Source organism: Ciconia boyciana, chromosome 1 (genome assembly GCF_034638445.1).
Source record: "Ciconia boyciana chromosome 1, ASM3463844v1, whole genome shotgun sequence".
Taxonomy (NCBI): Eukaryota; Metazoa; Chordata; class Aves; order Ciconiiformes; family Ciconiidae; genus Ciconia; species Ciconia boyciana.
Window position 1 is genome coordinate 40,045,890 of NC_132934.1, and position 25,446 is coordinate 40,071,335.

Here is a 25,446-nt window from a genome sequence, read left to right on the forward strand (position 1 = left end):
GGAAATAGATCAGTAGACACTTAAGTGTTTATAACACTAATGCTCTATGCACTTTAAGCTGTTTCTAATACTTATTTCTTTATATTCACTGATATCTGTTATTCTTTGAAGTCTGTTATTCTTTGTATGTGTAAAAATAATGCTCTCTGGTTTCTAAAGATCAGAAATGTTTTTCGGGCTAGCTTGGAGAGGATGGAAGGCTGAGAGCTACTCCCATTTGGAGCATCTGTTACTGTTGATGATGATTAATAAACTGTTAAGTAGCACTGTAGTAACTGCAGCATCTAGTGAGAAATAGAGATCAAGTGCCTAAACAACCTTCCTATTGGATACTTAAAATGAAAGTGGAATAGTCTTCAGGATGTGGATGCCTTTGGTTACCATGTAGATAATGAGTAGATCCAGCGATGACAGGAAGGCAGTTAAAATACTATTTGTTACATGTTTGTTTTAAAAATGCAATTTAATTTTATTCCAGCTGGTGGTAGATTGGCTAGAGAGCATTGCCAAGGATGAAATTGGGGACTTCTCGGATAATATTGAGTTTTATGCAAAATCTGTTTATTGGTGAGTTCAGACTTTCTTTGATTGTATACATGCTCCCATCAAGTGTAAGATTCACAGGCTAAGATACAGAATCACTCTTAAAAAGAAGTGGATTTTTAAAAGTTGTTCAGTTCATTCACTTCTTTTCTTTAAATTCTTAGATGTAAAACTTGAGATTTCCTACCTACCCACTGAAGTATGTCTTCTCAAAAGTCAGTTACTGCTTTTGGGAGGCAAGGATAGAAGGAAAATCATCAAAGCAACTTGATTTAATCTTAACCTGGATGCAGATTTGATTTTTCATAATAAGGCACAATAAGAGATGGTCACCTGCTGATCAGCTTGTTATTTACACTGGATAAAACCATTTTTATTACATGTTTCACAGATCATTACTTCTTTGTCTGGCTTTAATTTTTGCCTGTTTAAGTTCTTGTCATCACTTTGTGTCATTGACCCTTCAGCAGAAGCTGTTATTGTCATCTGTATTATCAATGATGGGTTTTATGGCAGAAAAGGGCAAACCTACCTTTGATTCGAGATGCCTAGAATAAACCTGCTTTTAATGGCCAGTGAATACAAGCTTTTGGAATTGTGTGTTCATCCTAAGTTGAATTTCTGTTCTAGACTGACTTTATAGTGAATGCTAATGGAAAGTCTTGCTCATGCAGAAATCAATTCGTAGTTAAATACATGAATGATTGAAATAATGGATGCTTTTGACAGAAATCAAAGATATCTGAATTGATTCTAATATTGTACTTCTTGTGAAATGTTGCATTTTCGCAACAGTAACACAGTCCATTGATAAACCAACCAAACCAAGTGTGTCTCTTCTGTAACCATATTCCATGTAACAAAAAATATCTTTCAATATTTGTATCTTATTAAAAGATGCTTGCTAAGAAAACATTATTCTCAAAAACATTTCACTGCTTTCAGGGAGAACACACTACATATCCTGAAGCAGCGACAGTTAAGTACATACATTGGAAGTTCTCGAGCTCTGGTAACAGAGTTGGTAAGTATTATTTAAAAATAAGGTTTGGTTTCAAAATGGGCTAGAGCATATATGCTATTTTCACAGATAGTTGTACTATCCAAAAGTAGTTGTACTATCTAAAAATTGCAGAACATTTAAGTTGGAAAAGATAAAAATTAGTACAGAAATTTTGAGGCAGGATACCTCTGGGGTTCCTTTTGGGATACGTGGACTTCTGTCTTCTTTCAGCAGTTAAGTCCACGCCCCCACCCCACCCTCTATCACAAGTACCTGTGGTCTGTTTGGTGAAGTAAATGGCTTTATTAGTACTTTTTATGTCTGAAACAAACTCATGTTCCTAACCAGAAAAGTTTACAAAACTGTTTGGAAGCCCTTGCAGATAAGGGCATGCTGTCTTTATACAGTAACCAGTACAATGAAACCAAGTCCTGATGGGATTCCTTGAGAGCTACTATAGTAAAAGCTAATAGGGAAGTCAAGGAAAGAAAGGACTGTCCAGTAGGAGGTAATGAACTGTGTCAGTGACAGCAAAGCAGTTGTAGAAGATTAATTCAATTGGGGAGTGATCTGAGGTATTGATTGGCTTGAGAAAATCTGTTTGGATTAAATAGAAGCAAGTACAGCTGTTGTGAGAAGCCTTCTCAGAAGGTGGAGGAGGAGAAACAGTCTGGTAGGTAGAGAGGCAGAAGGGGAAAGGATGTTTGAAGGTGAGAAGAGCTGGAAGATGAGAAGTTTGGGGAAAAAAAACAAGGTGGTGGAGTAAATAAAGAAGTTGCAATGCCTCCTTCGATAGGAACAGTGGCAGAAGAGGAATAGAAGAAATGAGAGAGGAAAGATGGGGAAGTATCATGCTAGGTATGTGGGTTGTACAGATTGTTGTGCCAATGTGAAAAAGTGACACCAAATTATAAAACAGGGCAGGAAATCATTGGAAGAGACAGATAGGCATTGTGTGGATGGATGGTGACTTTTTTTCTTGCAGGACCCAGATGCTCCTATAAGACAGAAACTGCCACTTGATGATCTGGATCGAGAAGATGATGCAAGGTTATTGAAGTATCTCTTCACTCTCATCAGAGCGGGAATGACAGATGAGGTAAGCTGCAGAAAGTTATAGTATCTTCTTGGTTAACTAGTTTAACTTCTTTTAAATCTATATTTAAATCTATATTAAAGCTAATGAAAAGCTGTGGACTAAAGTGTCTGTTTAAATTGGGCAAACCATTGTACAAACCATTGCAGTGGCACATTTGGAGGTGTGTCCCAGGACTAAGAACTGGGGACTGGTGCACAGCCTCCATAGGCTAGTACTGCCATCAGAAGAAATGCAGTTATTTGCAGTGGTTAGGTATTGGTTAAAATAACTTCTTTCTTGCTTTCTACCTTTCATTTTCTTACCTTTATTGATCAGCAAGGTCTTCAGCAGTGAAAACTCTGCTAGATTTTATCTAAGTATTCTAGAAAGCACGTTATTATCCTCCATTAACTCTTTCACTGTAAGTCTGCTTGTTCCCCTACCTTAGAGAGAATATATGATGTGTATACTTTGCATTAATCCTTAGCTTAGTAACATCCACGCAATTTTGGTCCTAAAGCTGTTCTGAATAACGATTCCCAGTTGAGAAGTGGCTTTCATGATTTAATCATGTAAATAGTTCTATTGTTGTGTTGTCTAAAGGCCTCAGCTGGAAACTGATTCCCTTGTACTAGGCTCTATGTATATATAATGACATTCGAGTAATGGGGGGGAAAAAAGGGACTTGAGATTCTTGTGCCCAAGACCTTATACTTAGGAGTATGGTTACTTACTAGTACTCTGTTCCACTGTGGTGCACATCTATTCATTTTCTGATAGTATGGGCACATGAGCATGTTGCTGCAGGGCAATATGAATATAAATTTGCAGCATCAGTTGTTCTGCAGGCACTGCTATGATGTCCCTACTGTCTGATAAGCATGAATTGGGTTATTGACTACTGAAAGAGTAAGTTAAAATACTTTGAATTTACTCTGAATTAAGAATGAACCTCTGTTCATTTACTGTACAATAGGTAATACACAGCAGGTAAGCTAGAACAACTTGCTTGTCTATTCTTTAAATTTACTGTTTGTCACCATTCCCAGAATGGCTGAATGTCTGCAGCCTTCCAGGGTGAAAAGAACAGAATTTGGCTAAACAAACCAAGACTGCATATTGCAATTTCTGTCACTGTTCATAATGTTTTGTCAGTCTTGGAACGGTACCAGTCATTAGATAATTAGATAATCTTTAGCTGACCTTTTTTTTTTTTTTTTTGTAGGGGTGTAGGATTGGAAGAAGTGTAGGCAATCTTTTTTTGTACAGTTTGTGTTCTACTTTCCATGCTATTCAAAATAGCTTTGTATTAAACCTGTTTGTGCTAGTGCTTAGACTATTGAATATCATTATGGGAAAGGTGGGATTGCTATTTTTAGAAGTGTATGAGGGGTTTGGAAGGCTAAGTCAACTGGAAAAGTAGATGATGGCATGAAGAGATGGATTATACATCTAAGCAACAAGATGACACCTTCAACTAAACTTATCAGAAGGATGCGTAACAGCTGTTCAAGCTAGCAAAGATGAGACTGCAGCCTATTTCTCACATTGCTGTAAATACTGACTGAAAAACTAAAATGTTTAGTGAAAAAAACATTGATGACATTTTATTTACTTTGAAATCATTCAGTTGTTTTGAGCTTAAGGTTCTTTGTGCTTATTCTTTGCATAGTAGAATCTCTACACAAATTAACTATTTTAATAATGTTCAAATTTTTAAAAGAGAAGCTAGTGGTGTTCCTACCTTGAAGTCTGTTGCTGAGAAAATCCATTATTTTTCAGGCACAGCGCTTATGCAAACGATGTGGTCAGGCCTGGAGAGCTGCAACTTTGGAAGGATGGAAATTGTATCATGATCCTAACATAAATGGAGGTATCTACTTCAAAGTGCATTTGAGACAGATGTAAGAATAGGGCAGAGGGCTTTCTCTTAATATCTGTCTGTGGCAAAGAGAAATAACTCATCTTAAGAGCCTTTTTTGTATCTAAAATATTTTACCATATCTGTTGAATGTGTAAAAACTAATATGAAATTATTTTAGTTGAAGGTGTGAGTTCACTGAGTCCACTTAGCATGCTAAAGTCACCTTCTTTTTGAAAATCAAGCATAATCACTAGGAAATAGATGTCTCAGAGTTCCAGACAGATCTTCTCCACCTCTATGTAATGTTTCTGTCTGTATTTTCTCAGCATCTAACTTGTGCCACCTAGCAAACATTTTGTTGCTTACAGACTCAAACTTGGACTCTATATGCAGCTTCAGAAAGGTATAGTAGGACTAGAGTTCAGCAAATGTAAATGCAGGAAAAAGAGATGCTTTTAAAATATTTGAAAATTGTTAAATTACCTTTCTCTTTGGTTCTGGGGTTCCTTGCACACAGTCCTATTTATAAGACAGTACCTTTCTTCTCTTTATGCTCAGGGCATTGCAGGATTTAGCAAAGAGTTTAAGAACGTGTCTAAATGTTGTGCATAGCCAGGTCTGGAAGGCATAATGCTTTCCCACTTGTCAAATCCTGATAGCCTGTTACTTTTATCTGCATGCTTCACCAGCATCCTAGCCTTGTTTTGAGTGTACTTACCTAGGCTGCTGTTGTATGGGTTTTAATTCCATCATGCATGCTCTCACGCAGATGCATGCAGAGTAGCAGCACTGAAGCAGTAACATTTTTTAGAAGTTTGTATTCCTTAAGATGTAAAAATTCCTTTTCTCCTTAACTTTGTGTTTTCCAAATGTAAACATTGTAAATATGTTCTGGTCAAAACCATTATTTTCTTCAAAGCTAGATAGCAGCTAAGCTTTCAAAATACTGTAACTTGAAGATGCGCATTTACCAAACTTCCCGGAAAAGTCACCTTGTGGTCCAGTTGAAAGCATCAAAATGCTTTGGGAAGAGTTCCAAAGGGATTGAAATCGGGTTAATAACAGAAAATAGGCTTTACCTTGTTACTGGTTTCTCTTTTTTTTAATAGCACCTTTTTCTTCCCCCCACCCCCTTTTTTTTTTTTTTTTAATTATGCTTTGCATGTAGGAAAAGAGCTGGAGCCTGTTCAAGGGAATCCATACAGGTGCATTTGGAAAATAAGTTGTTGGCGTATGGCTGAAGAGGTAAGATAATGCTGATTTGCTTGATACTAGTATATTAATGGGAACTTTTCTGAACTCTGCAACATGATTTTAATAAACCTATGCTCTCTGTGTTTGCTGCCTATAGGATTTGCAATTAATGTTTCTAAGAGGACTTCCGAAATAACATATTTATGTCTTGTAGTGAGAAATATACATAATCAGCACCAATTTTTCAGGCTTAGGAAATGTCTGACTTCTTTTTTTTTTTGGTTGAAAGTGAAACTGCTGACACTAACTTTGACTTTCATCTTGAGTTAATTGCATGGGAAAGGAAAAACATTGCTTTCTTTCCAGGTCAATATAAATTTTTCAGATAAGTTACAAGGGGATACCAGTGAAAGGGAAGTCACTTGCTGTTCTTATTTTGGCTCCTGATGTGTCCTGTGATTTTCCAGCTTTTCTTGGAAACTGTTAGATGGACCATTTTGTAATGGATTAACCTCTAATAAAATGTAAAGTGACTGGAAGACTTACATGCTTTGTAATTAAAAGTCATATTTTTTTACTTTTTTTTTAGGACCAATTTAATAGATATGAGAGAGCAATCTATGCAGCACTGAGTGGAAACCTCAAACAGGTCTGTCAAGCCTCCTAGTTAAGTGGTGTTTGGTAGTTGTGCATTTTCTTTCTCATATGTGACAATGATATCATCAGAAATACTGCAATTAGTGGTTATTGTACTTTTAAAGATCTAGTAAACAGGACAATAGCAAACATTGCTGCTTTAGTAGACATGTTCTTTGTAGGATTGACTTGCCTTAATTAAATATATGGTATACTTTTCTTAGTTTTATTCTTGCTGACTTTCAGTACCAACAGTTCTAATGTTGTTGTTTTAGTTATTTTCTAGTTTAGTATTATTTAAGAGCTTATATAGTAACTTTTCTGCTCATGCACAGTATTCTTATAGACGTGTTGGTGTATCCAAAGATTATTCTGTACCCGAATTTAATTATATCAATAGGTTTTATACTCTGTACGATGCTCACTTTTATCTTTAAGTAGTTCTCCTCTTTATTAGTTTTAATCCTCCAGATGTTTTTGTGCTCTCCCACTCCTAACTAGTGATTTTTAATATTTTTTTTTATTCTTAAGAACAATGAGGAACATTGCAGGCTATCATAAAAGTTTCCTTGCTGTTATAGTAATCAGTGGTAAGCTCCTACTTGAGGAGCTTTATTTCCCACACACACCCCATCTTGGTATGATGTAGTAGAAATAAAGATAATTCAGAAAATAAAAGGAAGGGGAATAGGGAATGTTTTCAGGTTTTATTAATTGAAATTTAAAATTAGTTCTTTTACAGGGAAAAAAGGCATTGTAAAATTATACAGATTTAAAGAACAGAAGATTCTTCTTACCTTCTTGTGACCGAGCAAAGAGACATTTAATGAAATTAAATGTCAGTAATTTCAGTAAAATTCAGTAACTTCAAAATTACTGTAAGAGGGTAGTGTTCCATGAAATGCAGTGTTTTCTCTGGAACTTGTCCCAGGGTTTCACTGTTGAAAGAGCCTAGCAAGACTCAGAGAAGAACTGGTTGTAAAATTCTTTATATCACCACAGCAGCGGTACTCCCTTCCTCTTACCCTTCACTGCTCACTACTGCACTGTGACTTGTGCAGTGATGACATAAACCAGTAAGGCAAAGTGATCCTGCTGAAAAATGATCAGGCAGAAAAGTGGATAGTCTTCATCTGGATTGGTTTTCTGAGGTGGTACACAAGAGGGGGAATGGTGTCAGAGTGGTGCTGCCTCTGGAGGGAGGATAGGATGATTTCTGTTGACTACCTTTGATATAAAATAATCAAGGAACTAGAGCATTATTCAGTGAAAGGATTTTTTGTATCCTGCTTTGATGAAGGAAAGGGTGCTGTTCAAGATGGTTATTAGTCTGCTTTGGTGCCTGGAAATCTGATCCTAAATTACAGTTGCTCTCTTCAGATTCTGATAGTTCTCCATCTCTCGATAATTTTTGCTCTGTTTTTTTAATATGTAGCTTCTTCCAGTTTGTGACACCTGGGAAGATACTGTTTGGGCATATTTCAGGGTCATGGTGGACACTCTTGTTGAGCAGGAAATACGAACCTCAGTAATAACTGCAGAGGAGATGGAAGAGCTCCCTAGAGATTATTTAGAAACAAAGTAAGTTTTAAGTAAAATCATGCTGCTACACTCAACAAAGGATCCTGTATGATCTGTTTGGAATATTCAAGGTAACGTTTTTTGCCTTTTCTCTCCTACTTTGAAGCTGGACTTCAGAAAAAGTTTTTGAAGAACTTCAGGCAACAGACAAAAAGGTACATATTAATTACAGTGTTTCTCCTCACTGTTTACCATTTTTAACTATTTGCTAGGTTCTACTTTTACTACACTGTTTAACAAAATGCTCAAATATGCTCAGTCACGGATTTATTGTAGGTTTTCTACCTCTGTAATGTGTAATTTCTGAATTCAAATAGATTTTTCTATATGCTGCCCCCTTTTAATGATGAAAAAGATACAGGTTTTGTCTTGCCCCATATCTGCCAAACTAGCTGGGTGTGCTAAAGAAATAGCTAACTGTCAAGTGTTGTCAGACATACAAAGCAGACAGAGTAAATCACCTATTTAACACTTTGATAAAATGTGCAAAGATTGATTACATGCTGTTTTCTTTATAGGAGGTTTCAGTTTTCTTTATAGGAGGTTTGTGTGTATATTTCAAAACAGGCCTTTCAAAATTTAAAAACATATTTGCTTAAACAGACTGTGTTTCTTTGTTACTTTTAACACACAGGATACTTACTTCATTTAAGATGGAATATATAACATATGTTAATTTTGTAAAGATTAAATTGAAACTACACTTACTTTGATGGAATAGTCTTATAGCATTTAATCATATTGCGAAAACAAAGACATGTTGAAAGACAGCTTACAGATCAATGCAGTCAGCCACAGATACACCCAGCTGCCTTTGCCTTTCTAGTGTAATCCTCAGCATATAGCAACTTTACAGGTGCATTTAAAATATATTTCATGCATTAATTCCTCTACCAAAAAAAATAATCTCTTCCTCCTCAAGTAAGTTTCACATACCTTTTCTTTAAGGATTTATACACATTGTTGCTTCTTCTGTGACTTTGTAGAATCTATTCTCTGTAGCATCGTTATTTATTCACCTCTTCAGAGCAAAAAGCCCTTAGTCTTGGATCTCTTCCATGGAAGTATTAACTCCACAGATCTATATTCTGGTTCTTTCTTTCAGTTTGTCAATATTCTTGCAACTTGACATTGAGATAGCAAGTGCCTTTTCTCTTGCTCTTTATGCAGAATACCCTTTGAAATAGGAAAGCTTTTTTCCCTAAGGAACCTTTGCTTTATTTATAAGTTTGCTTTCTTTATACATTATGCTCTACGATTTTATTCAAAGTTTGAACTTTCTTTTTCTCTCCCCAGAGGGTTATAGAGGAGAATCAAGAACACTATCATGTGATTCAGAAATTCATTATACTGGGAGATGTGGATGGTGAGTTTTTCTCTAAGTGATTTTTAAATGTTAACTGACTACATTATTTCTGGCGACCTTTCTGAAACTTACATGTGAATGGGTTTTAGAAGCACGCAGTAGGCAAACTCCACCTAAAAGCTAAGCTGCTTCCTTAATCAAGAACTGTAGGGACTTTCTGCAGTTTGACATACCAGGTAGTTTTCAAAGTCATGAAATCATGTAAATGTGTCAGAATATATGTGAGACTATTGCTGTAACTTTTTCTGAGAAATGACAAAATATACACAGCAGATATTTAAGATATTACAGCTAAACCTTTCCAAAACTGTTGCTGTTCTATTTTGTTGGGCTTTTGAGGCTAAATTACATTTGTTGAATAAATGCATAATTTTGGAATATTTCTTACGTGTTTTTTCCCCGTGATATGGCTAATACCGACATTTCCTTGATGGCTGTAGGTTTGATGGAAGAATTCAGCAGATGGCTTTCCAAAGACAGAAGTGTGCTTCCTGGACACCTCCTTCGTTTCATGACGCATCTTATTCTGTTTTTCCGCACTTTGGGACTGCAGACTAAGGTAGTCTTTGAAGTAGAAATGCTTGTGTGTAAATATATAAACTACATACAATGATGGTAAATTACTACCAGGCTGATGAGGAGCTGCATGCTTAAATAGTGTATTTGTTGATCTTGGAGCCTAAATACAACAGTCAAAATGAGAAAAGAGCATTGTCCTCCCCTCCAGTTCAGCTTGAAAATTATTTTTTTAGGATGATGGATATACTCATAAGCCCTTTATTGAGAAGGACCTGACTCAAACTGCAATATTAGGTTTATTCATAGCAGCCAAGATGCTTTGAATATGACCTGATCTTACACAGAGTCCTTGGAATTGTACCTATTGCTGTAAGCTCATAAAGGTTTTTGCTTGATGTAATCGGTACTAGCTGAAACTTCCGTGTTTTCTCAAAATAGATACTAAGTATAGTATAGCCTACTAGCTACCTAGCCTATTTATGCTAAATATGCAGATGGGTCACATAGCTGCAATTTTCTGAGGCAATCACAAGTAATTGGACGCTCTCCTTTTCTACTATTTCAAAATTTAGAAGCGGTTATGTATCAAATAAGTTTCTGAATGTAACCTATTTTGGTAAAAGACAAATATGTGTGTTCATTAGATGATTTAAATACAGCTCTGAGTTGTTATGTTTTTTCATGCCTCTAATCATTGCTTCATTCCCTTGTTGAAATTTATTTTGAAGTCAGTTAACATTTAGCTAATTAAGAGGAATTGTGTGTGTGTGTGTGTGTACATACACATTGTTTTAGCCAGACCCAAAATTCGATAGAGTAGGTCTTTAAGCTAAAGTATGGTAGAACTAGTCATTAGCATATATTTAGCAGGGAGGACAAAAAAGGTGCAGTTTCCTACATAAATTCCATTGTGGGATTGTGAGTAACTGTTGATTACTGCCTCTACAATTTTGGAGTAGGTGAATTTACTGGGAGATTACTCGATCAACCCTCCGTAGACCTCAGAGGGAAGAAGCAGTTGTGCAAGCTTTCATGATGTTCCTTATTTGATGTTTGAGTACAATTCATATAGGTATATGCTTAGATGAAGACCTCTAATTTAATTTACACGTATAAAACTAAAATTATAGTTCTTCACAGTAACAAACACTTTGAGTCTTAGCTAAAGCAGTCGCAGGTGCTTAGACTATACTTTGGTTGTTTAGTATAGGCTATTACAGATGAGCCAGGTGATATTTATACCCTGTGCATAGGAACATTAAAATTTTCCGTAATACAACAGTGCATGTGGCACGCTGCAATAGACATCTATTCACCTGACATTTTATTTATTAATTTTTAAAATATGGTAAAATGGAAATATTTGAAAAACAATTTAAAAATTAACTTTCCAGTTAGACCAAAAACTATATTATCCAGTTGCTGAAAAAGAAAATCCTTGGAACACTAAATCTTTGAATCAGAAGACATGTGTTTTTTTTAATCACTCTCCAAGAGAAACAGTTCTTCCAGCTGAGCCTGTTTGAATGTGCAGATTACTGAAGCAGGGATAAGCAAATACCCTTGTGTCTGTGTAACAGTAGTAGCCTGTAAAGTATCTTTTTTCTTTTCTTTTATTTTTTTTGCCACATTATCTGATTTTAAATTGAATTTATATTTGTTTGCAATAAGGAGGAAGTTTCTGTTGAAGTCCTAAAGACCTACATTCAGGTAAGCTTTCAAAAATATAGTTTGCTTTCTCTGATGTAATTTAGATGTAAAGGAGGAAGAAAAGGAGACTTAAAGTTACAGGAGGGAAAGAGCTATGACACAGTTAATGCTCTCTTCTGAAGAGATATGTGGAAGCTTGCCTAATAAGCAGAGTTTCTGTCAGCAGTGCTTAAATAAGAGACAGTTTTGTTGATCCTTGTTTAGAAGCTGAGAAGTGGAATCTTCCTATATCAGAACAAAATAATCAGAAATTTGTTATGCATTTATGTTTTTACATAAAACATGTTTTTACATGTTTTACAGAGGAATATAGTATGTTTTTCTAATATTTGCTTCTTATTCTGCAGCGGATGGTATCTGAGAAGCACACAGATTTAATAGCATTTTATGTTAGCCACTTGCCCCCAGACCTAGCTGTTGCTCAGTATGCTTTATTTCTTGAAGATGTTACTGAAAGCGATCAACGCCACCACTGCCTTGAATTAGCAAAAGATGCAGGTGAGATACGCTGATATTTGAATTAGCATTTTATATCCTGAGTTATTTTGTCTTTCAGTAGTTTTTAATGCAAAACCTAGCTATGAAGATGATACTGTTTCCTTCCTGTGTTTCTTCATTTTTTCAAGTAAATGAAATTAATTTGCTGATCACTTCTTCAAGTAGGTATATTGTGGTTTTTAAATAACCTGGAATTGCAGTTCTCTTTCTGAATTAAACTGAATACCACTTTTGCTTCTGGATTATGTCCAAACACAGCAGGAACTAAATGCCAGCTGCCTGTCTCAAATATATGCTCTGAAGCTTGACGTGATCATATTATTTCAGAAAACTAATTATAAAAATACATAGCTGTCTGTGGATTTAGGAAGGTTATGAGTATCTTAAGTTTTTTGTCCTATTTGTAGTGCTTTTTCTTAGCCATGGTGGGTTGCTTGCATTAATTGTAAGCTTCCTTCCAGGCCTATATGTGAAACTAAAAGGGACTACAGTGAAGCAGCACACTGTCCATTGTCTGACAATGCCTCTGTACCACTCAGAATTCACAAAGAAATAGATTTACTGCAAAATTCAGTGTCTAACTTTTCTTCAATCATTTTTTAGTCATTTTATTTTAAAAATTTGGCTAAGGTTTCAAAAATGAAACATCCTGCTTCAGCATCTGTAAAAGAACTATTCTGAGCTTTTCCTGGCACATTCCTGTCAAATCTAGTCTTGCTGTCAGAATTGTAGGAATCACTGGTCTTAGCAAATATATCTGTATGCTGGTCCCCAGCACAGACTGAAAAACTTGTTACTTGTCTTATTCTTTTATCCATGTTTGATGTTCTCTGTTATCTCAAATATCATTCTTCTGAAATACCTGCAATAAATTGCGTATCTCAAAAGCTTATAGTCTGACAACGTGAGTGTGAGCAGACTGATAAGAAGTACTAGTAGTAAGGAATAAGATCAACAACTGCAGTCTGAAATTCTTTTTGTGGCAAGTTTGAGTTCATGATCGCTGTTACATGGTTCTCTCTTAACCTAGGTCTGGATGTCGCAACCATAACAAAAACTGTTGTTGAAAACATCCGCAAGAAGGATGCTGGTGAATTCAGTCACCACGACCATATGTTAGATACAGGCACAACAGAGGTGAGTATACTTTGCAGGACAGATATTCCAGTTTGCAATCAACTACAGAGTCTTTTACCATATATGATCCATATTTCTCTTTCAACAATGGTGGAAATTGCCTTGAAAAAGCCTGTGAGGGAAATGCACTTTCCATGTGATCAAGTGAGGAGTTGAATTGCACGAATTTGTAACTTCTGTTTCTACATCTCCTTCTAGGCTATGGTGTATGTTGCTCTGCAGCATGTCTGTATGCAAACAATAAGTGAAGGAAAAAGGCCATGAAATGACTATAATAAAATATGTTGTAGCTGAGAGGAGGATATTATTGTAGCTTCTAAGAAGTATGAGGATTAATACTTTGGATCTCAGATGTACCTTGTTACATGCTCAAGTGACATATTCTAGCTATGACAGACACTGCCTTTACTGACAGTTTCCTTGTCATCTCTGAGTGTTGGTTGTATCCAACTCAGTACTTCAGTGACAGTGAGGTACTGTTAATAGCTTGCATTCAAAGTACTGTTTAGAAAGCAACTGATAGTTTGCAAACTTGTGGTAATTTTTTTGCTGTTCAGTAAAAAATTTAAACTCTCTAAGCCAAATAGGTAGTTTATCTAACGCAGCAGTTGGAAAACTGTGGTTGCAGGCTGATGGCACCCCTGAAGATTGTAGCAAGGGCTCCATAAACCATGTTTGTACGGTGTATTCGTATTAAAGTTTGAGGAAGATGCATGGTAATCCATAAAACTTTTTGAGAGCTGATGCTCACCCATTGGTCCGAACATCTTCGAAATACTTAGAAATGGATTTTTGAATGATTCTGCACTGCAGAGATTGTTTTCTAAGCTTTTGATACTAAAGTTGTGAATAAAGCGATCCATGTTAGTATGTCATAATGCTATCCAAAGATCTCTAGAAACTTGTGTATTTCATTGACCAGATTTAATGTGTCTAACATCAGCTGTATGCTTGAAATGTTAGTGAATCTGTGTGTTGGTTTTTACAGGTGGATCGGCTGAAAATAGATGTAATTGACTGGCTCGTATTTGATCCTGCACAGAGGGCAGAAGCACTTAAGCAAAGCAATGCAATCATGAGGAAGTTCTTGGGTATGAAACTTCACAAATATCGTAGACTTTTTAAATGTTGTTTTTGTTCTCATTGGCTCTTGGCACTACATTTGATACAACTTTGAATCTAGTGTATTAAAAAGCATGGGTTTGTCAGTTTATAAAAATAAAGTATGGAAATTGCAAAGCTGTTGATACTCAGTTCACATTGTCATAGCATCCAAGAAACATGAAGCTGCAAAAGATGTGTTTGTGAAGATTCCCCAAGACTCTATAGCAGAAATATATAACCAATGGGAAGAACAGGGAATGGATACTCCACTTCCAGCTGAAGATGACAATGCTATAAGGGAACATTTATGTATTCGGGCGTATTTGGTGAGTTTCAAATATGCTGTATTCCAAGTTATTACTTAGAAATAATGGTGGGTTTGCCTTGGTGGTGAAGCTTTAAGCTTTGTCCATTTGAGCTTTGTCCATTTGATTTAACTTCTTATTCCTGGATGCACTATACAAAGTAGTGAGGTTCTTTTTATACTTAAAAGTAACTTTTGGCTTTTGTGCTTTTTGACATTCTTGTAATTATATAAATGAGTCAAAAATGTCAAAACACTGTTTCCAATGCAATCCAGGAAGCCCACGAAACCTTCAACGAATGGTTTAAACACATGAACTCAGCTCCACAGAAGCCTTCTTTGTTACCACAAGCAAGTTTCACTGAAAAAGTGGCCCATGAACATAAAGAAAAGAAGTATGAGGTAGGTAAAATTTCAAGTTGTTACTTACTATAAACATCTACGTTCTTGCTTAGGAGGCAGTCTTAGTTTAATGAAACAGAGAAGTCTGCTAATTCATATTGCTTAAGAACACTATTATAAATTATTCTATTTTTATGTTGAAAAGAGGGAGTATGATATGGAATAGTAATGCCACTGCACAATAAATTCTCATGCTTTATTCTTATATGACTCAGCTTTACATATAATATTGTAGAGTATAATAGTAAATATTCATTATAATGTGTTGATTGTCAATGTTATTAATAAATCTGAGTACTTGATTTTGCTATTAACTCTTCCCTGGAAATGGAGGATGAAGGCTGTCTTGTGTTCTTGCATTTGTCACATTTTCTCCCCTAAAAGATGCTGCAGTTCTGTTTGTTTTGCCAAAAGTTCTTTTTGCATGTCTGGCCAGTATGAATACACTGTATTCAGTTTATACAAGTATTTGTAATATCAGCATGGCAGAATAAGTTGTTTAAAATTATCTTCCTCTAGTGGCTTCGACTGCTTCTGAACAACCTGTCTGACTCTCTGGACAGGGAATTAAGCAAGGATGGAAATAGCTGTTAGCAGCAGGCTTTTACGTTTTGGCAATTGGCTGAAGATTCTAATTTGAATTACAGCTGCGCTGGCTGTTGCATGCTAGGTGAAGAGTGTGTGTTAAAATAGCCTTGGAAATTATCCTGTTCTGCAGTAGTTTATTTTTTGTTTCTTTGCCAGATGGACTATGGTATTTGGAAAGGCCTCTTGGATGCTCTTACAGCTGATGTGAAAGAGAAAATGTACAATGTGCTGCTGTTTGTTGATGGAGGATGGATGGTTGATGTTAGAGAGGTAAAATGAATTTTTATATCATGGCGTAGACCACAAAGCCAGATGGTACCCAGTTGTACCTTTGTCATCTTTAGTTTTATGTGCTTCTGTTTACTCTGTTATAATTCACTCTGGCCTTGCTGTGACCAGTTACAGATTGCTTCCCCTTCAGTTACCATATAAATCAGATCTGGCAGTCCAGTCTGGGCTGGTTAGTCCAGTTTTTTGCCTCTGACGCTGCTAATTATGTGGTTATGCTGACTTGCCTTTTAATAATACTTCATAATACTAATATATTATTTTGCTATGGTAAGGATGCTGAAGATGACCCTGAACGAACACACCAGATGATTTTGCTGCGAAAGCTGTGTCTGCCAATGATGTGCTTTTTACTGCACACGGTGTTACATAGTACTGGACAGTATCAGGAATGCCTACGACTGGCTGACATGGTTGCTTCTGAGCGACACAAGCTTTATACGGTGAGTTATTGAGAGCTGCAGACAGCTTAGGTTCCATTTTAAAGCTCTGTGGGTTGACTGTGGAAGAAGCTTCTATATAGAGAGGAAGATGCCATATGCTCCTTAACATCATAAGTTTCTTCATCTCTTCCCATTCACTGCAGTAGTAAAGGGTTTCCTTGTATGCTGACTTAAGGAATCAAAGAGTTAACTTTGAAACACTGAAGATGATGCCAATGTTTTGACAAGCAGTTGTTCTGAGTAGTGCAGTTACTAATTTTTTGCATGGGGGCTATTGAATTGAAATAAGTTGAACTGTAGAATTGTAATAGATGTTTTTTAATTTCCATTACATTTCAGAACATTGTATAAGCAGGTTTTGTTTTGGAGCACTTGGTTTACCTAACCTCTCCCTCCAAAAAGGTTTACCTAACCTCTCCTTCCCTCTCTCCCTCCAAAAGCCTGAAAAACAACACAAAAAAAATTTTACCACTAAAAAAAAAAACCCAACCAAAAAAACTAAACCACAACACACACACCCCCAAAAAAACCCCCCAAGGATTAGAAACCTGAAAAGAAACAAAGAAACATCAAGGCTAAGAAAAATACTGTGATGCATTTGCCTAGATTGGCTTAAGATCTCTGCCAGCAATAACAGGAAAATTAAATTTGGCTGTTTACCAATAATCTTTGTAGTAGTTGTGAGACAGAGCTATCTTGAGACTACCTTCAGGTTTTGGATACTGCTACAAGCTTCCAGTCCTTTCCTAAATGCCATTCTGAAATGTCTGGTGTTCATGCTGTCTTAAATCGAAAGACAAGAAAAAAAAAAATAAAAAATTCAGTAACTTAATTAATGACTATTTACTTTCATATCAGTGCTATTCATTGCAAATAAATATAACTTCATTATGTCTTTTTTTTATTCTTAGGTATTTTCAAAAGAAGAACTCCGAAAGTTTCTGCAGAAGCTGAGGGAATCTTCTCTGATGCTTCTGGACCAAGATCTTGATCCTTTGGGATATGAAATTCAGTCATAGGATTTCATGTAGATACTTGCAAAAACTTCTGAACATGGACATTCTGGTTATAAAAAAGAACAAAACCATGACTCAGATAAACTGTTCCGATCTTTGAGGGGAAAAAACCTAACCCTTAGATTTCAATTTCAACTTGAAAAATTCTGACCAACTTCAGAGAGGATATTTGTTATACAACCTTTTTCATAATTTTTTTTTTCTAATAAAAGTGCTTCACAAATAGAGAATGTTTGTTCATTCTAATCTATAATGTCGTTATATAAATATGGTGATGGTATGAATCTCCTTAATCTCTTTGCTACATGCCAGAGAGCTGCCTGTAGACTGGAAACACTACTTGGCAGGAGAAGAATGCGCAAGGGTACAGTGGAGAAGAAAGTGAGACTGGAGGAGGATGTATGTGGAAAGCAGGGGAGAAGAAAGCAGATGCAGGGAGCTGGAGGAAAGGAACGTCAAAGGAAGAGAGAAAGCGAGGGGCTAGCACCAGCCCTTCAGAAGAGAGAAGGGCTTGCTTCAGGGCTTGTACTGTTCTCAGGTGCATGTGTGGTGTAGTTGCTAAAATGCCAATGTAATCCTGAACCGGAGGAAAGGTGATCATAGAATCATAGAATGCTTTGGATTGGAAGGGACCTTTACAGGTCATCTAGTCCAACCCCCTGCAAGATCAGGGATATCTTCAACTAGATCAGGTTGCTCAGAGCTGCATCCAACCTAACCTTGAATGTTTCCAGGGATGGGGCCTCCACTACCTCTCTGGGAAACCTGTTCCAGTGCCTCACCACCCTCATTGTAAAAAATTTATTTCTTAAATCCAGTCTAAATCTGCCCTCCCTTAGTTTAAAACCATTGCTCCTTGCCCTGTCACAACAGGCCTTGCTAAAAAGTCTGTCCCTGTCTTTCCTATAGGCCCTCTTTAAGTAGTGGAAGGCTGCTATAACGTCTCCCTGCAGCCTTCTCTTCTCCAGGCTGAACAACCTCAACTCTCTCAGCCTGTCCTCATAGGAGAGGTGCTCCAGCCCTCGGATCATACCTCAAAACTCCCAAGTCTGAGATTCTTTAGAATTTATTTAGAGACCTTGTTCTGGCCCTGTTTACATGTGTGAACACACGTTTAGCTGCTTTTCCCTTAGCTGGAGACAGCAGAGGACAGAGCTGTAGTGCAGCTAGGCAAGGGTTCCAGCTCCTTCACCCAGTCGGTGTCTTCTGACGCTTGACAAATAACGTAATTTGTGCTATACCTATATGTACATATATTTTTATGTGTGTTTATAGCAATACCCAGTCTGGTCGTTGAGAGGTACTCGTACCTTGGAGAGAAGGTGTGTTTCTGCCCATCACGGGACTGTTGGACAGCGGGGCAGAAGGTGAGGGTATGCCTGCGCGGGTGTACTCGAGGGGGGGGGGGGGAGAGGTCCTGCATTTTGCGTGGGCCGCGGGGCGTTTTCTGGTGCTCTTGCTCCTGTAAAGGGGTCCGCGGAGTGGTGACTCCTGACCCTGAACGGGCTGCTGCAGCTCCTGGCCCTGCCCGGCCACTGCCAGGGGCGGGCAGAGCCGCCCAGAGCTGCAGCTCCGCCCGCGGGGCTGTGCTGGGGCGGGCGGGGCCACCGGAAGGCGCGAGCCCACGTGTCCCGGCAGGGGCAGGCGGCGGCAGCGGCGGCGGCAGCGGCGGCCCAGCCGGTACGCTGGCGGCCGGCCGGCTGCCTCAGCCGCTGCTGCCCGGCCCCGCGGGACGCCATGGGCTGGATGCCGGCGCAGGGTCGGCTGGCGGCGGGGCTGCTGGTGAATCTGGCCGCCTCCATCTGCATCGTCTTCCTGAACAAGTGGCTGTACGTGCGGCTGGGCTTCCCCAACCTCAGCCTCACCCTGGTGCACTTCGCCATCACCTGGCTCGGCCTCTACCTGTGCCAGGCGCTCGGCGCCTTCGCCCCCAAGAGCTTACAGCCCTCCCAGGTGCTGCCGTTGGCCCTCAGCTTCTGCGGCTTCGTCGTCTTCACCAACCTCTCCCTGCAGAGCAACACCATCGGTACCTACCAGCTGGCTAAGGCCATGACCACGCCGGTCATCGTGGTCATCCAGAGCCTGGCTTACGGCAAGACCTTCCCTCTCCGGATCAAGCTTACCCTGGTGAGGAGGCGGCGGGGCTGAGGGGAGCGGGGAGGGGCTGCCGTCGCCTCAGGCCGGGCGGGCGGAGGGGGGCGCGGGGGAACCCCGCGCCCCCCCTCCCTCCGCCCGCCCGGCCTGAGGCGACGGCCGAGGGCAGCGGCCCGGCCTAAAACCCCTCTCTCCTCCTCCACAGGTCCCCATCACGCTGGGCGTCTTCCTCAACTCCTACTACGACGTGAAGTTCAGCGTCCTCGGGATGGCGTTCGCCACCTTGGGCGTCCTGGTGACCTCCCTCTACCAAGTGGTGGGTAATGGCGGGGGGGAAGGGCGGGAGCGTTGTGGTCGTTGGTCTTCAGGCTCTTGTCCCTCGGTTAGATCACCTTTGAACAGCACCCTGCCTTTCAGGAAACCCTCCGTACTCTGTTTTTTATTAAAAAAAAACAAACCCAAATTGTGATAATCCACCACAACCCCTGGTAAATTGTTTAAGGAATTGATCGTCCTCGCTGCTAAAAATTGGGGTGTCATCTTTAAACGTGGTCATGAGCATATTTTCAAGGGATAAAGATAGCTTCACTGGTAAAACTCTTTTTCTAGAGAGCACGGATTCTCTCCTTGCTGAAGCAAGTGCCTTGCATTTGGGTCTTTTCCTATAAAGGACATTTTCCAGTCCTTCAGTTAATCCCATGGCTTATCCTTGAGCTATTTACATTTTATCAGCATCCTTGTTCAATTTCGACTATACACAGTCTAAGGTGTTTTTGTAGAGGGTGCATTAATGCCAAATATAGGCACAATATAACCTTTCTGGCTGATCATGCTTGAAAAAATAGGTATCTCCAAGGACTGCCTTAGCCCTTTCTGCTCTAACATTGTACTAACAGCTCACAACCAGCTTGTTATCGTCCATGATTGTAAAAGCATCCCAAATTTGAGTCCCCTGTCATGTTGATGTGATAGTCATCAATTTAAGTGTGACTTGCTTTGTAACAGATGTACCATGCCTCCAAAAGAAGTGAGGCTCTTTGACCTGAAGTGTGCAATATGATAAATAATGGGCAAAGTTAGCAAGTTTATATTGTATACACTGGAATCCATGTTACCCATGAATGTGATTTATGAAGTATTAACATAAACATCACTCTTCAGTATAATATAAAGCTGCATCATTTTGCCTGTAGCATCCGACTTTGAATCCATAGATAACTAATGTTGTCTCTTAAAGCATGCTACAATTGTCAATATTGAAATTAAATCCAGTAAATTTGGAATAAGCTGGCAAAAAAAGGCCAAACGTTTACTGGTTTTGTTAGCTTCTGTGTGGAGGAGAATGAGAAGGAGCAAAAGCAGATCTCTGCTTAGGCAAAGGTGCTCAGCTCCATCATAGACAGGATCTGGAATTTGTCTCAAGAATAAAAGGGAGCTGGCGTTTTCTTCCCAGCTCTGCTATTTTTTTGTTCTTCCTCAAGTATAATACCTTACCCCTAGGCTATGGGAAAAGGAAAGGTTAGGCACTTAAGGGGGTTTTCGCTGCCCCTGCATACACCTTCCTCCTCACATAACTGCACTCTACAGCTTGTGTGCTCACAAGAGACAAACATGTAGGCCTCTGGTTAGGTGAAGGTGGAAGATGATGCTCAGCAGTCCATTTATGTAGTATTGTCCACATGAGACTCCCTCTGTGTTAGTGGCCAGTTTACTTTTGCTCAAGTTTTCCATTTATGTCTTTTTTTTTTCCCCTCATGTTTAACAGCTTTCTCTTTTGGTTTTAGTGGGTAGGAGCTAAGCAGCATGAGTTGCAGGTAAACTCTATGCAGTTGCTGTACTATCAGGCACCAATGTCCTCGGCTATGTTGTTGTTCATCATACCCTTCTTTGAGCCAGTCTTTGGAGAAGGGGGAATATTTGGGCCCTGGACGCTTTCTGCTGTGGTAAGGCTTTTATTGACTTTATTTAAATAAATAATCATAATTGATGTAGTTAAATTTGATACTAAGATCTATTTATTTGTGAGCAGATTTTTGTACAGTCATTGACTATGATCAAATGGGCATGTGCAAGAGAAAAAAAAAAAAAAACTTGTTGCGTCTGTCCCACTTCCTCCCAGAGGAGTCTGTCTGTCAATTGATTTACCTCCTTATTCTTGTTTCTGTTTAGAGGGCATCTGAACAACAGGAAAATCTGACAAAATCCAGAAGCTTCCCCTAGTGTATTAAATTAAAAATATGTAAGTGCCCTAGTTCCAGCTCTTACTGTCCACTCAGAAAAGAGACAAGCATGCTCACTTCTGACACTCTCAACTCTTCTGTGGAAGGATGCCAACATTGGTCGTTCTCTAGAATTGCTAGTTTATTTTCACCAAGAAGGCTATAATTTCTTTCTTTATCCTTCTGTCCAAAAAAGAGCCAGTGGCATATTCTTACTACTGCTGATTGTGCCACTCAGTGATGGGTCATTTCTTGTAGTGCTGCAGTTTATGAATGGAATAGCAAGTATTCACAATAATAAAATTGGATATTTTCCCAAAATAGTTTTTTGTGTCACCATAAATAATACTTTGTCTCAAAGGTAAAGAATACAACTTCTATGTGTATGAGTAGCCAGATTTTCCAAATCACTCTTAAATGTTCACTGTAAAAGGAGAAAAGGCTTGTGGTTATATCAATATATATTTATGGACATCATACCCTGAGCTACTTATACACATCACTAATGTGTGTACTGATTTGAAGCTGTTTCTATTTTTGTTCTCCATATGTTTTTCTTGCCTGATACTTCGCATTTGAAAGTAAAGGAAACTAACTAAATAACCTGAAATGTATCTACAAATGGCCAAAAGCGTGTCGGATTACTGACTGTGTCCATTAATCCACAGATAATGGTACTGCTGTCTGGTATAATAGCCTTTATGGTAAACTTGTCCATTTACTGGATCATTGGAAATACGTCACCTGTCACGTATCCTTTGTAACATTAGTTGTTTGTCCTGTTTCCAGATGAATTATGTTAGCATTCATTTGGGCTGATCTACTGTGGGAAAATTGTTTGGTAACCTGCCTGCTTTATCTTAAATGATGAAGCTGGAAAAGCACGTTCATGTTTTAGTGTATTTTGTTTCTTTGTTTGGGGCTTGTATAGATACGATGGTTAACTTACTGACGTGACCCTCATACCTACAAAGAATATTTACCCACACTTTGGCTACCTTGAGGAAGTGTTGGCGTGTCAGTTAGTTTGTAGTGTACGATGGGTGAAAGGCTTTACATAGAGGTTAATTCTCATAGCCGCAGAGATGCGGGAAAGTTGCATGAGTTGAAGTCAATGTGACATACCATTGCATGCTTTGGATGTAATTAATGAAGTTCCCAAGTGTTTCTTTTTACAAAAAATAATACTGATATTTGCTATTATCCTTAACAGATGTCTAGGTATAACATGTTTGGACATTTCAAGTTCTGCATCACCCTCCTGGGAGGGTGCCTCTTATTTAAAGATCCACTGTCTGTTAATCAAGGCCTTGGGATTCTGTGCACGTTGTTGGGGATTTTAGCGTACACCCACTTTAAGCTTAGCGAGCAGGAAAGTAGTAAGAGTAAATTGGTTCAGCGTCCATAAAGCAAGGGTTTCTGGAGATTAATAATATTGTGAAGGAAAACAAGTATTTAAATATGCATTGATTCTAGAATGCACAAAATTGCCTCGTTCATTTAGATCTATGGTTTTAGTTTAACCGTCAGGATCGTTATTGTGTAACTAAACCAAACAAACTGAATTATGTAAAATGCTGGGGTTTTGCCATCTCAGTCCGTCCTATCGTTTTCATTAAATTTAAATAATAACTTTAAAAGAGAAAATGGTACACTTCAAATTGCTGTGGAAATTGTACTGAAGTAATTATATTTTTTGCATACCAAATGAGATCATGATGGCTACAGTTATAATACAGAGAGAGAGAAAGAAAAGGAATCCTGTCTTTGTGATTATGCCAGTATTACTATTGTGAAGAAACTTGGAGGCATTTTTATGCAGATGGTCTGGTATGATGCTTCCTCCTTTTTGTCTGGTGAATGATGAAGAGGAAACATACTTTATTCAGTAGTTTTAAAAAGGGCTGCCAAGCTCATTCCTATTTCTTCTATGCTTTCTTGTGTATGTTTGGCTTCAGCACATTGATAAATTTTGGCTGAAGAAAGTAGATAAAATTACAGGTGGAGAGAGACTGGAGGAGACATTGGAAAACTTGAAGCCACAGGCCAAGATATAGAAAAGCAGGAAATCACATCTAAACAGTTCATCTTAAATTTTTCTTTTGGTCCATCAGGACATCAGTGAAGTCATTCATGTTTTAGGAAATTCTATTACTGCTTTATAATTTTCTCTATGCCAAAACCAAGGCTTTACATGGGATCTTGTAAATACTCATGAGCCTAATAAAATCTCTGATTTTGTGGTAATAACCAAATATTTTGCAGCCCTTGCACACAGACACCCATGCTAAAAGTATTTTTGGAGAAATCTCTGGAAAGGTCACCATCTGTAATGGACATGGAGGTTGCCCGCTTCTCTCTCCTGCCTTCAATCCCACCTCCCTCACCTTTTCCCCAGAGTTACTTTCGGTGCGATCTGCAGATTTGTCTGCTGTTGTTGCAGGGGGAGGCCCAGGGGCTGTCTGGGCAGTGCTGGCTAGGCAGCGTTTCCTCAACAGACGGTCCCCGGAAATGTGTCAGAGTGACTGAAGCGTCTGAGGTGGGACCTGCTCTAATTTGGGAATGCTTTGAAAATTGTTTTATGCCAGTATCAAGCACTGATTTTGACAACGTGGAAGGAAGAAGTCGAGTGCTGTTCTATTTAAAAAAAGAAAGAAAAAATAACTGCTTTCAGTAAATCTGGTGAGAACATATGTTCGCTAGATTTGCAGGGTTAGAATTTATTTGCAGTGTCCTAATCCTTACATTTTGGGGGTTGTTTTATCTTCATCTACCTCTAGCGGATTTAAAGAGGGGAATTATGTGAACAAGAACACGTATTTAAGTTTGACAACCACCGACAGAAATGGTATTTAGTTCCTCTAAGCTTTTTACAATATAGGTAACAAGTCTTTGTGTAAGAAACAATGCAGATCTTCTCAAGCTTGTAAATTATTTATTCTGTTACGGAGTTCTTGATTTAAGAAAAAGTTATTTCTCTGTGTAACCTAAGTTTACACTGTAATACTCTATATCATTTCAGAGTTAGAAATACCTGAATAATTTTACATCTTTACCAACTGTGTCTTAGACATTGTACTGGTCCAAGGATAATTTTTTCTATACGTTTTTATAAATCTATAATTAGTTTAAAAATACAGCCTGGACTACTGAAAGATGCATTCAGACAGTCTCTGGATGCATATCCTTCAGTATGTACACTGAGAAGGCCATTTGCATTAATTTGTGCTGTGCACAAGTTATCCTAAAATGTAGATAGACTGCAAAGACTTACAGTTAGAAAACAACAACTGAATTAGAAGCCTGTATGTATGACAACAATATTTGGGATGAGACTGATGTAAATATAAAGTGTTAGAATGAACAAAAGAACCATGTCTGAAAATACAAAAGACTCCTTAAGGAGAGGAGCAGATCTGCAAGAGAAAGTTAACAGTATCATTAAAACAATACATTATAAATACAGTCCGTTGCTGGAATGTATTAAGTTGTGGAGGTCACTTAAGTGACGTGATTTTTTTCATATGTTCAAGAACTCTCCTTTGAGATTTACCTGTTGTATCTAACAAATAAAGTATCTTGAACTTTGTCATATGGTTCAAAACATTAAATCCAGGAGGCTTGTGTAATCGTGGGATAAATAGTGCTTTTTATGTATTGTTTCTTTGGATACTATGTGTAGGGTGGGAATAAATTTTTAATCATTTGACTGATACCTGTTTATTGCAGGGGAGAACAGTTGTTCTTGTCTTTTTTCATCTTCTGCTTGAATTGCATACACTTTGGGGGTCTAGGTGTGTATAAGACAAAGTGGTGCCACTTGCATTTCTGTCTACATAAATATTTCAAGGAGTTTGCA

General features: G+C 38.3%; 2 protein-coding genes across 5 annotated transcripts in view; both read left to right on the forward strand.

Moving 5' to 3' along the window:
• NUP107 (nucleoporin 107) overlaps positions 1-17,493 on the forward strand; it is a 31,028-nt gene extending 13,535 nt beyond the window's left edge. For all 3 annotated transcript variants that reach the window (XM_072863264.1, XM_072863273.1, XM_072863282.1), the window contains exons 10-28: positions 479-567; positions 1,489-1,567; positions 2,532-2,645; positions 4,407-4,497; positions 5,657-5,733; positions 6,272-6,331; positions 7,754-7,899; positions 8,006-8,054; positions 9,196-9,265; positions 9,706-9,824; positions 11,456-11,494; positions 11,842-11,992; positions 13,023-13,129; positions 14,118-14,220; positions 14,399-14,559; positions 14,814-14,939; positions 15,684-15,797; positions 16,091-16,258; positions 17,170-17,493. In XM_072863264.1, coding sequence (XP_072719365.1) covers positions 479-567; positions 1,489-1,567; positions 2,532-2,645; positions 4,407-4,497; positions 5,657-5,733; positions 6,272-6,331; positions 7,754-7,899; positions 8,006-8,054; positions 9,196-9,265; positions 9,706-9,824; positions 11,456-11,494; positions 11,842-11,992; positions 13,023-13,129; positions 14,118-14,220; positions 14,399-14,559; positions 14,814-14,939; positions 15,684-15,797; positions 16,091-16,258; positions 17,170-17,277 — 1,971 coding nt within the window. In that variant the 3' untranslated portion in view covers positions 17,278-17,493. The remainder of the gene's footprint in view (positions 1-478; positions 568-1,488; positions 1,568-2,531; positions 2,646-4,406; positions 4,498-5,656; positions 5,734-6,271; positions 6,332-7,753; positions 7,900-8,005; positions 8,055-9,195; positions 9,266-9,705; positions 9,825-11,455; positions 11,495-11,841; positions 11,993-13,022; positions 13,130-14,117; positions 14,221-14,398; positions 14,560-14,813; positions 14,940-15,683; positions 15,798-16,090; positions 16,259-17,169) is intronic.
• Positions 17,494-18,883: 1,390 nt separating this feature from the next.
• Positions 18,884-25,176, forward strand: SLC35E3 (solute carrier family 35 member E3). 2 transcript variants are annotated; one of them, XR_012042820.1, is made up of 6 exons: positions 18,884-19,401; positions 19,574-19,684; positions 21,153-21,311; positions 21,538-21,607; positions 22,256-22,338; positions 22,809-22,834. XR_012042820.1 is itself a non-coding variant. In XM_072863295.1 (5 exons), the coding sequence occupies exons 1-5, from the start codon at positions 19,012-19,014 to the stop codon at positions 22,993-22,995; spliced, it is 930 nt and encodes a 309-aa protein (XP_072719396.1). In that variant the 5' UTR covers positions 18,884-19,011; the 3' UTR covers positions 22,996-25,176. The 2 variants fall into 2 exon arrangements, 1 of the variants encoding a protein (XP_072719396.1); XM_072863295.1 differs by lacking the exon at positions 21,538-21,607 and having other exon boundaries at positions 22,809-25,176.
• Positions 25,177-25,446: the final 270 nt, after the last annotated feature.

Bases quoted from the DNA above. Each gene is read 5' to 3' on its own strand.
- SLC35E3 (XM_072863295.1), top strand. From the start codon at position 19,012: ATGGGCTGGATGCCGGCGCAGGGTCGGCTGGCGGCGGGGCTGCTGGTG. The intron at 19,402-19,573 runs GTGAGGAGGCGG...CCTCCTCCACAG, and splicing joins TCCGGATCAAGCTTACCCTG to GTCCCCATCACGCTGGGCGT. The intron at 22,339-22,808 runs GTATCCTTTGTA...ACAGATGTCTAG, and splicing joins GGAAATACGTCACCTGTCAC to GTATAACATGTTTGGACATT.